The following is a 10000-nucleotide window of genomic DNA, read 5'->3' as shown; positions in this document are numbered from 1 at the left end:
CTCAGCACTAACCAATAACAGAGCTAAGGAAAATAGACAAAGAGGCCCGCAAGATCGTTGTAGAGAACGTAGGCAAGCACCCCTGTGGTTCAACATCACTATTGTACCTACCACCAGATAAGGGAGGGAGGATCTTGCGCTCGATCGAGAGAGAGTATAAAGAAACTAAAGTTAAAGCAGCAGTCAAGTTGTTCCAGAGCAGAGAACAGGTGATGAAGATGGTGCGTGATATTGAAAAGCGTGCGCAGAGTGTGGGACAACAGTCACTGGCAAAGGAAGCGGCGAAGTACGCGGGGGAGTTTGGCTTGCAAGTAAAGCTCCAATACCCTGATCCAGCCAGCGTCACAGAAAAGGAGAGGTTATATCCGGAGAGAAGCTTGAAAGTCACTTGAGGAAAGAGCGAGAATTAAGACTGAAAGGGGACGTAGGGGCCCAAAAATGGCAAGGAAAGTTGGTAACAACAAGAGAAGGTGACGAGGAGCTAAGCACTGAGCGATGCTTTTGGTGGCTAAGCTAGTGGCGAACATACTGAACACATACAGTGGCAGGTATGTTCAAATTATACGAACCGCTTCTACCCACTCGATTGTACGCCATCCACAAGACCCGCGTGAGTCTGAGCAGCGACCCATCGTGTAGGTTATGCCGTACAGCATGGCTCACATCTTATCTACTTGCCCTACGCTTGCGCAAACAAAGTACATGGCAGTCTTAAAGATCCTATTCTTCGAGATCCTATTTGATCTAGGCCTGATAGACACTGCGCCTCCTTGGTATTCACCCATCAAACCGCAGCCTGTCTATGAAACAGCGAAGGTACAGGCGTACTGTGTTGTTCCGGTCTATGGGGAGTTTCAATAACTGAAGGCGAATAGAGTAGACGCCAGGTGTTGGTTGTTGGTTGTTGGTCAACAATAGCACTGGAGATGAGCTGCCCCTGGGTGAGCAACCGTAACAAAAAGACGTCATAGAAGACCATGAAAGACGCGCCACTCAGATGGGAGATGAAGCAGAGGCACCCAGGATTATGATATCGCCCAGTACAATATCATCATAGACGTTTTAGGGGAATGGTCCAAGGACTTAGATGCTACTCTACAGAAGCTGGTGGGCAACAGAGCTAAAGATGTGCTCAGAAAGATGCAAATGGCGTGCCTCTCAGGAACTCTATTGCTCGCACGTTGAAAGTCGCAACGTGAGCACTCGAGAAGTCTTAGTCGCCAATAGGTCCTTTTTGCTTGAGAAAGACATGTTTTACGAGGTCTCTTCTTTGTAATTATTTTAGCTTTTATTCACTTTATAGCCCACGGGTTACGCTGCTTGCAGCGCCTCGTGATGCTACCTAACTGTATATAGCATACAAACGTTTTAACTGCTATATAATGATAAAAATAAAAATAATAATAATAATCAGCGATCCGAATATAATAACCCAGTTTTGTTCCTATTTTATGGTATTTCAAGGTACAGGTGGAAAGAACTACGTAGATAAAAAAGATGACGACGAAAGATGACGACGAAATGTTGCCTTCTAGTTAATGCTCCGGTTCCTGTTTTACTATCTCATTTTCAAGGCATTTTCCATAATTATGTAAAGTGCTTTTCAATTAATAGTGTATCAAATAAATGTTTATGGAAACTGAAAATAAATGGCCGTTTGCAGTTGCCCATCCTTTCCTTGCATCTTTCACTTTCATTTACCTACCTACTGAATTACACGTAGCATAATATGAAGACATCACAACGTAAGGTAAAGTCTGCTACGAGCCTAGAAGGCCCATCAGGCCGGCGCTTATCGCCGGTTACTGTGGCATGAAGCGACTAGGAGTACTTCTACATTCTACATTGGTAACTATCTAGAGTTGCCAGCAACACTATTCATGGCCAGCATTTACATCAGGAAAAGAACGCCAAACAACATTAACATCAAGACGACATTCGACACTTTAAGAGCGATTCCGTCGACGGAACTGGTGACGTCTTTTTTAATCATGAAACTGGACTTCACCATACGACCATGAAGCGGTTGTACCGGTCGGTAGTTGTCCACCATGTAGGAATTGTCGCCCATTCTAAGCGCACGTAAATTGGTCAACTGTTGATGAAAATTTTGACAGAAAAAAAAAGACACAGTTAGTTAATTTCCGGGGGGGGGGGAGGGGTACTCCCTTATATGGGCTATATAGGTATGTGAGGTCCTAAAGGGTATGGCATTTTTTTAGCTGATTTGGTCTGAATTAGGGAATCAATTTTGACCATTTGGTCTGAAATAGTGTATAGTTTGTTCACTGGAGTCTTTAATTAGAAGCTTCTTCATCATAAGGCGATAAGACAAAGCGCAACAAAGCCCTTCTTAAGTTATTACGCCAACGGTGTAACAGCTGAAACAGGTCACTCTGAAAATAAGTCTGAAATAGGGTATCCAATTTTTGGCCAGGTCAGAAATTGTGTAGGGAAAATCGAAGATTTTAGCGTGAAATAGGGTAGGGGTTTCAGAAAGCGGGCCGCCAACGACCGACGGCCGTATCTGAAAATAAAAACTCTGGGCATAAGCTGAACCAAAGCATAACCTGACGATATTTATTGTTAGTGATTATAGGACAGACCACATGCAACACCGGGAACTCCATGCCTTACTCTTTGCGAATAGTGTGTGGGTTCTCAGTTTACGTCCTTCTGGGTTATGAAAGTTAAACGGTTGTGAGACGTGGCCTATAACGGTCTATCGTTCTTATCCGAGACGACTAGAAGAGTCTAACCTTTTGCAGATGACTTATTCGCAAATAAACATGGAAAAGAGTAAAGACAACATAACAACAACTGGAAACGACTACAACAATAAAAGTCGACAAGAAAAGATCATTGTCCACAATAGCAGAACATGATTAGCACGAAGAGTTGATATTTTTACGAAGGTGACTCGGGAATACTCGGAAAAAGAGTGGTCCTTTGTAGCAGTCGAACCTACGACCTTCCAATTACTAGTTCGGAGGCTCTAACGTGGGAGTCGCGCTGTTAAACAAGTTTAGGAGACAATTAGCATGACATCACAAGATTTGACTCGCATGTACGTAGTGACCAGGGGCCTGTTTCTCGAAAGTCCCGAGAACGTTTCGGCCCGAAAAGTCATTTGTGAAATTGCCAACCGCTTGTTTTGCAAAGCTGATCTTTTAACATGTTTTCAAAGTAACAAAAAGAAAAATAACTGTGAAGTTTGACGAATTAAATCCTCTCCCTTCTTGAGATACAAAGGGAATTGTGACACCCGAAAATGGCCCCGTAAAATTTCGTGACTTTTGCGAAACGGGTCCCAGAATGGGTACTTAAGAGGTTGGCCGTACAGCATTCATATTTCAACAGAGATATATATTTGGGTGTAGTTTGTAAGTGGCATCTTTATTCCCATGTAATACAGTGCTCGTTAACCCTAGTAGGGCTAACGCCCCCGATATGCTCGATTACAAGCCGCTATTTCGGGAAAGACGTCAGAGCCCTCCACCCTCGACGAATACCGGACTCGAGAGACTGAGGGAAATCGAGACGCAAACGCTCAGGAGCCGGTTGCTCGAAGTTTGGTTAGTGCTAACCGTTGGTTAAGAGATATCAAAGCTTCTAGGTTTTCATGGTATTAAATGCTGGTTATCCCTAATCATGCTTCGAGCCACCGGTCCCTGAGCATTAGCGTCTCGATCTCCCTCACTCTCTCGAGTCCGGTATTCGTCGAGGGTGGAGGGCTCTGACGCCTTTCCCGAAATAGCGGCTTGTAATCGAGCCTATCGGAGCGTTAGCGCTACTAGGGTTAACAAGTCCTGTATTACATGGGAATAAAGATGCCACTTACAAATTACATTGGCACTGGAACAAAAACAGCACTTAAAATTCGGGCCAGACCACAATACCGGGAATTCCGTGGCCTGCTATTTTCGAATCGTGTGGGATCTTTTAAAAATGGACATTTAAAAATGTCCAACATGCAGAGTTAATAAAGAAGGGTTGTGGGCCGTGGGAACTGAAGATGTTACGGCAATTACAGTTTTTCTCTGTTCTTGTGTGGGCCCATTTCCATTAGTAGGGCTAACGCTCACATGGCTCATATGGGGTAGAAACCTAGCACTTCACATTACACTCCAATCAGTTAAGTATGTTCTTCAGAGATAGTCAGACTGAGAAATCGATCACTGGGAGAGGAGACTTTTGGTCATAAGCTCGTATCATTCAGTGCTTGTCATTCTCGACAGATGCAGCGCGAAAGGGAGCGCCTCTGAGGAAATGAATCAAAATCAAAAGGGAAATCTCACCAATCGCTCGGGTATTTTTACAGCATCTTTGAAGACTGTCCATGTAACTGCTTGATTGCATGTTGGAGTGGTAAGAGAGCCAGCGTACCGATAGTAATTTGACATATTGGCGGCCAGAAGTGGTTTAAGCATGAACGGTGCGATCTTCTCTTTCGCGCCTGAAAAGAGAAACGAACGGAAGTGTTAATTTAAATGGCCAGTTAGCGAGACGACCTGAATTGATTGCTGTTGCAAAAAGACAATCTAAGAAATATATATAATGGCTTGGTGATAATGGCAAGGTGTTTTAAGCTCCTATGCCTTCCAATCATTGAGTGCGGCATGACTACCATATGGTCATTTACAAGATGTAGTGAAGTTGGTCTTCTCCATGTAGCTTTTTTCAAATGTCAGCAGGATTGAAACGCTAGGAAAGAGCACGGGGTCAAATTTATTTAAATTTATTACGGTTCTAAGAACCTGCAAGGCTTCCGATTGTGAGAGACCACAAATTCTGGTGATGAAAATCATGATGAAGGAAAGAAATGTATGTTTTTGAAGTACGGGTTATTGACGGAAGATAGAAATGATCGTCGCACTTAACTGGACAATTTGAGCAAGTGTCATTTTACAAACACTTGAAAAATTCAGGCGGTTTCAACAGAATTCGTATCCATGATGGTCACCTTTACGATGTCGTCGGTACAATACTCTACTAACTGATGAGCTATGAAGCCACTCAGTTGGGAGGAGGTCAATTTGTTGCGCTTTCGCCTCTAACCCGCACTTTTAAAAAAAACGCATTTCTTCAGTTTCATTACCTCCTGGATTTAAATCTGAAATGTTACTCAAAAGCTCTTCATAGGCAGAATTTTCAGCACCAACCTATAAAATGAGACACTTTCAATTAGTCATTGGGAGACGCATTATTATTTATTATTATTATTATTATTGCTTTGATGATCCATACGATGTTTTTGAAATTCATATTTAATCAATACATGTTTCGGATGAAACATCATCCATCGTCAGTTGACAAATGAGAATTAAACTAAAGTTGAGCAATAAATAGTGTAACAAAGTGAGATATAACATGAATAATTAAGGATGAAGGCGAGAACAGAATAAAAACACCCAACCACGAAACAAAACAGAAAAAAACCAAACTGTTTAGGCTAAGAAAAGAAACTAATTAGTATGAAAGGGATAAATTAAGATGTTTGACTTGGGAATTTAAAGATGGCTGCTCCCAAAGGATGTGCATGGCTTCTTTGATTTTCAATTGGAAACGTGTGGAAGCAGAGTCGAGAATTTTAAAACAGTCTTCTGAACACCGGGAGCGACAATTTTCAGAACCTCTCAAGTGCTTAAATATGTGGGAATGTTTGTCGGAGGCGAGATGTTCACGGATGCGAGTGGCGAAATGTCTATTGGTTTCACCAATATAACAGGCATTACAGCCTGCACATGAAAACTTGCAAATGACTCGCGATCGTAAACCCGCAGGGATAGGATCCTTCGCCCCAAACCAACTCCTGATTTTAAACGCAGAATTAAGAAATTAGTCAACAAATTTTGCAGCGACCTGGAAATTAAGTTGGTGTTCACCCCGTTTAAAATTAGGAGTTGGTTTGGGGCGAAGGATCCTATCCCTGCGGGTTTACGATCGCGAGTCATTTACAAGTTTTCATGTGCAGGCTGTAATGCCTGTTATATTGGTGAAACCAATAGACATTTCGCCACTCGCATCCGTGAACATCTCGCCTCCGACAAACATTCCCACATATTTAAGCACTTGAGAGGTTCTGAAAATTGTCGCTCCCGGTGTTCAGAAGACTGTTTTAAAATTCTCGACTCTGCTTCCACACGTTTCCAATTGAAAATCAAAGAAGCCATGCACATCCTTTGGGAGCAGCCATCTTTAAATTCCCAAGTCAAACATCTTAATTTATCCCTTTCATACTAATTAGTTTCTTTTCTTAGCCTAAACAGTTTGGTTTTTTCTGTTTTGTTTCGTGGTTGGGTGTTTTTATTCTGTTCTCGCCTTCATCCTTAATTATTCATGTTATATCTCACTTTGTTACACTATTTATTGCTCAACTTTAGTTTAATTCTCATTTGTCAACTGACGATGGATGATGTTTCATCCGAAACATGTATTGATTAAATATGAATTTCAAAAACATCGTATGGATCATCAAAGCGATATCTTACTTCGTGCTGCTAAGAAGTTTTGGTAAATATTATTATTGTTATTAGTAGTAGTAGTAGTAGTAGTAGTAGTAGTAATAGTAGTAGTATTAATATTATTATTATTATTATTATTATTATTATTATAATTATTATTATTATTATTATTATTATTATTATTATTATAATAGAATAATATTGTAGTGCTGGAAAAGGAGGGGAAGGAGTGCTTCATTGTTGATGTAGATTGCCCTTTTGAAACACGGGTAGCAGAAAACGAAAGGGTAGAAATGCAAAAAGTATCTGTCATCCCCATTGCAATTGGATCCCTTGGGACTGTGAGTAAACAGCAAGAAGGGGACACCTGGAATCATTGCATTACTCCAAAAAGAATGTTTATTGGAAACAACTAAGATCCTAAGAAGGACACTAAATACCTAAGGCTATAGGAGATAGCTTGATGCTATGGGAAATATGGCCACCTAGGTTTGAGACATGCGCATAGTAATAATACTATTAATGATGCTGATGATGATGATGATGGTGGTGGTGGTGATAATAATAATAATGATAATGATAATAAGAAGAAGAAGAAGAAGAAGAAAAAGAATGAAAAGGAATTTGGAAAAGTCGAAAAATATCAGGATTTGAAGTGGGAGATTAGAAGAATATGGAGTGTAAAAAAACGTGGATGTAGTACCAGCTGTTGTAGGGGCTCTTGAAAGTGTTACTCAGAAACTTGGACAATGGATTGAAAGATTGAGGATTAGGGTAAGAATTGGACTGTTGCAGAAAACTACGCTATTGCCAGAATTTTAAGGAAGGTGCTTGACTTTCAAGTATCAGGAGAGTGTCCCCAGGGGACACTTGGTTATTTGTTATGACTCGCTCCCTTGGGATGAATGTCGGCATGAGAACAGCCAGAGCTCAGAGCTAAATGCAGAATAATAATAATAATAATAATAATATGTCAAATACCAAGGGCCAAACAACTGGCTTCAAAAGGGAAGGGGAAGACGACAATTTTCAGCCACTGTACGCGTTGACAATAATAATGAAATTTACCATTTTAGCGTCAAGTCTCTAGCGCTGGGGCACTAGGTAATTGGGGACAGTCAACATGGAATCAAATAAATTCAAACATTGGCTTTTTGTGGGAGGGGAAAACCGGAATACCCGGAGAAAAACCTTATATATATGAACTTGTAGTTAACAAATATATATTATAACATGTTTTATTATTCCACTATTTCGCCATTTTACCATATCTGGTCAAGAGAATGCGCAAAATATTAGACGGTAATACAGTGTCCTTTTTTCGCTCTTATTTTGTACTTCCAAATTTTTGGAGTTTAAGGAATTTAATAAAACAATTATTCCAGTCGCGCTTGTTGGATATGACACCAGTTGTAGCCAACTCGGCGCTACGCGCCTCGTTGGCTATTTACCATTTTATATCCAACGCGCGCTCATGGAATAATTGTTAAATACTCGCGGACATTTTGCTCATTGCATACTACGCAACTCGCAAAATATCCGCGCGTATTATTTTGAAGCAAAATAATACGTTTTTGTAGTGGAATAATAAATCTCTTATTGTTCGGCCCCTGCGGGGCTCGAAAAAATACTACGCAAATCGCAAAATATCCTCGCGTATTATACGTTAAACCATCGAAAAAGATGTTTCTAATATTGTAATATGTATTTAAGATATAATGCTTTATTCCAAAATGCACGAGAAAAAACACGTGATTACTTATTAATAACATACATGAAAAAACTTTAAGATGAGATTATCGTAAGCAATCAGAAGAAACGCACGCGTATCACGCAATCGCACAAAAATTGCGTCATTGGGTGCGTTCATTTGATTGGCCATCTTAGACTTTCTTTTTGCACTGAATTACCTCTTTTCTGCGCTGTGTTACCTGGTACCTATATTGCTCTTAGCCAATCAGAATGGAAAAAAAATTTCTATGCATGTTATAGGAAAATTCACCACCTGACGAGGGAATTCCACGCGAAAATCCGATATCGCGATGAGCGCGATATCGATTTTTCAAGTGAAATTTAACATGGAATTCACGAGTCAAGAGGTAAAATTTTCCGTGAATTGCATAGCTTTTTTAAAGACGAAGTTATTTAATTTACTTTTGGCGAATGTTGTAGTTGTCAATGCCGAAACGAAAATTTTGCTTTAAAAACATAGTTTCCAATTTTTGCCTCCGTTGCTACGGTGTAGTATCGGTCAGCCTCGTTTTAAAGTTGAATACCCCGTCTTGGTAACAAATTAGATGCTGCGAATTCCCTTAGGCGTGCGATTCTATTAAATATTAAATATTAAATATTTAAAAATCAGATATTAAATATTTATTAAAAATAATAATTTGATACCTCAAGGAAAACACCAAGAACAGCCAAACCATCACTATGGCCCAAAGCTTCGCTTATGTCTGGGTATTTGGTGTTAAAGCTGACAAAATGGATCTGTAAAGTAAAGTTGCATGATACTGAACCTTCTAGGTACTAAGAGGCACGGTCTTCATTTTCGTTTCTTTTTTTTTTTTTAATTTTAGACGAAAGAGGCTTTTATGCCTGGGTATTTGACGTTGACGCTGACAAAATGAATCTGGAAAGTAAAGTTGCATAATAAACCTTCTGGTTACTGAGTTTGAGAGCCGTTCGGTTTGCTTTTTTTTAATATTCGGCACACGTAGTTGAGTGTGAGGCATGTGGGAAATAAACCAATTGAAAAACAACAGCAGCTTTAATAACAACTTCAAGATTTTGTAACTTAAAGGACGGATGGAGACGAGGAAGACAATTATGTTCAGAAATGCAAGTAATTAAATGCCTGCGCCATTTTGACATTCAACACGAAGTGTCCCTTTGTTGGGGTTATCGTTACTTTTAGGTTGGGCTAAATCAGGCATTTTATCTTTACTTTAGGCGCATACTATATTTCGTAGACACTGTTATTCTTCGGCCATTTCAACTTGAGCAAAAATAACAAACAAACTGCGGATATAAACATAACGAGACAAGGCATGTTGTAAAACTTTTTATGAACTTGACGTTTCGTATGCTCCAACATACATCTTCAGAAGTAACGGTTACCTAAAGTACAAGTGAATTTAAACACGAAGACTAATACCAAATCAAAAAAAGTAATGACAATGAAAAAATAAATGAAAATAAACAGACCTAGTTAAATCTGCTTGAAAAAATATAAATGGCTAGCAGAGAAAAAGTTTCTCACTGCCAACATTTTCATTAAGCGCTGGTTTTAAATCGCGAATCAACAAGGTTTCCTTAACTTCTTCTCTTCTAGACATTTATATTTTTTCAAGCAGATTTAACTAGGTCTGTTTATTTACATTTATTTTTTTATTGTCATTACTTTCCTTATTTGGTATTAGTATTTCTGTTTATATTCAATTGTACTTTAGGTAACCGTTACTTCTGAAGATGTATGTTGGAGCATACAAAACGTCAAGTTCGTAAAACGTTTTACAACATGCGTTGTCTCGTTA

The 10000-nt window shown here is 39.6% G+C and overlaps 1 protein-coding gene across 3 annotated transcripts in view; it reads right to left on the bottom strand.

Moving 5' to 3' along the window:
* Positions 1-1266: 1266 nt before the first annotated feature.
* The window catches only part of LOC138047103 (carbonic anhydrase-like), a 22008-nt gene continuing 13274 nt past the window's right edge, over positions 1267-10000 (bottom strand). For all 3 annotated transcript variants that reach the window (XM_068893823.1, XM_068893821.1, XM_068893822.1), the window contains exons 5-8: positions 8862-8954; positions 5099-5162; positions 4299-4456; positions 1267-2095 (exon numbers count right to left, since the gene is read on the bottom strand). In XM_068893823.1, the coding sequence (XP_068749924.1) occupies positions 1892-2095; positions 4299-4456; positions 5099-5162; positions 8862-8954 (519 nt within the window). In that variant the 3' untranslated portion in view covers positions 1267-1891. The remainder of the gene's footprint in view (positions 2096-4298; positions 4457-5098; positions 5163-8861; positions 8955-10000) is intronic.

This window comes from Montipora capricornis, chromosome 4 (assembly GCF_036669925.1).
Source record: "Montipora capricornis isolate CH-2021 chromosome 4, ASM3666992v2, whole genome shotgun sequence".
Classification (NCBI taxonomy): domain Eukaryota; kingdom Metazoa; phylum Cnidaria; class Anthozoa; order Scleractinia; family Acroporidae; genus Montipora; species Montipora capricornis.
The sequence above is the reverse complement of the archived record's forward strand: the minus strand, read 5'-3'. Positions and strand labels throughout refer to the sequence as shown.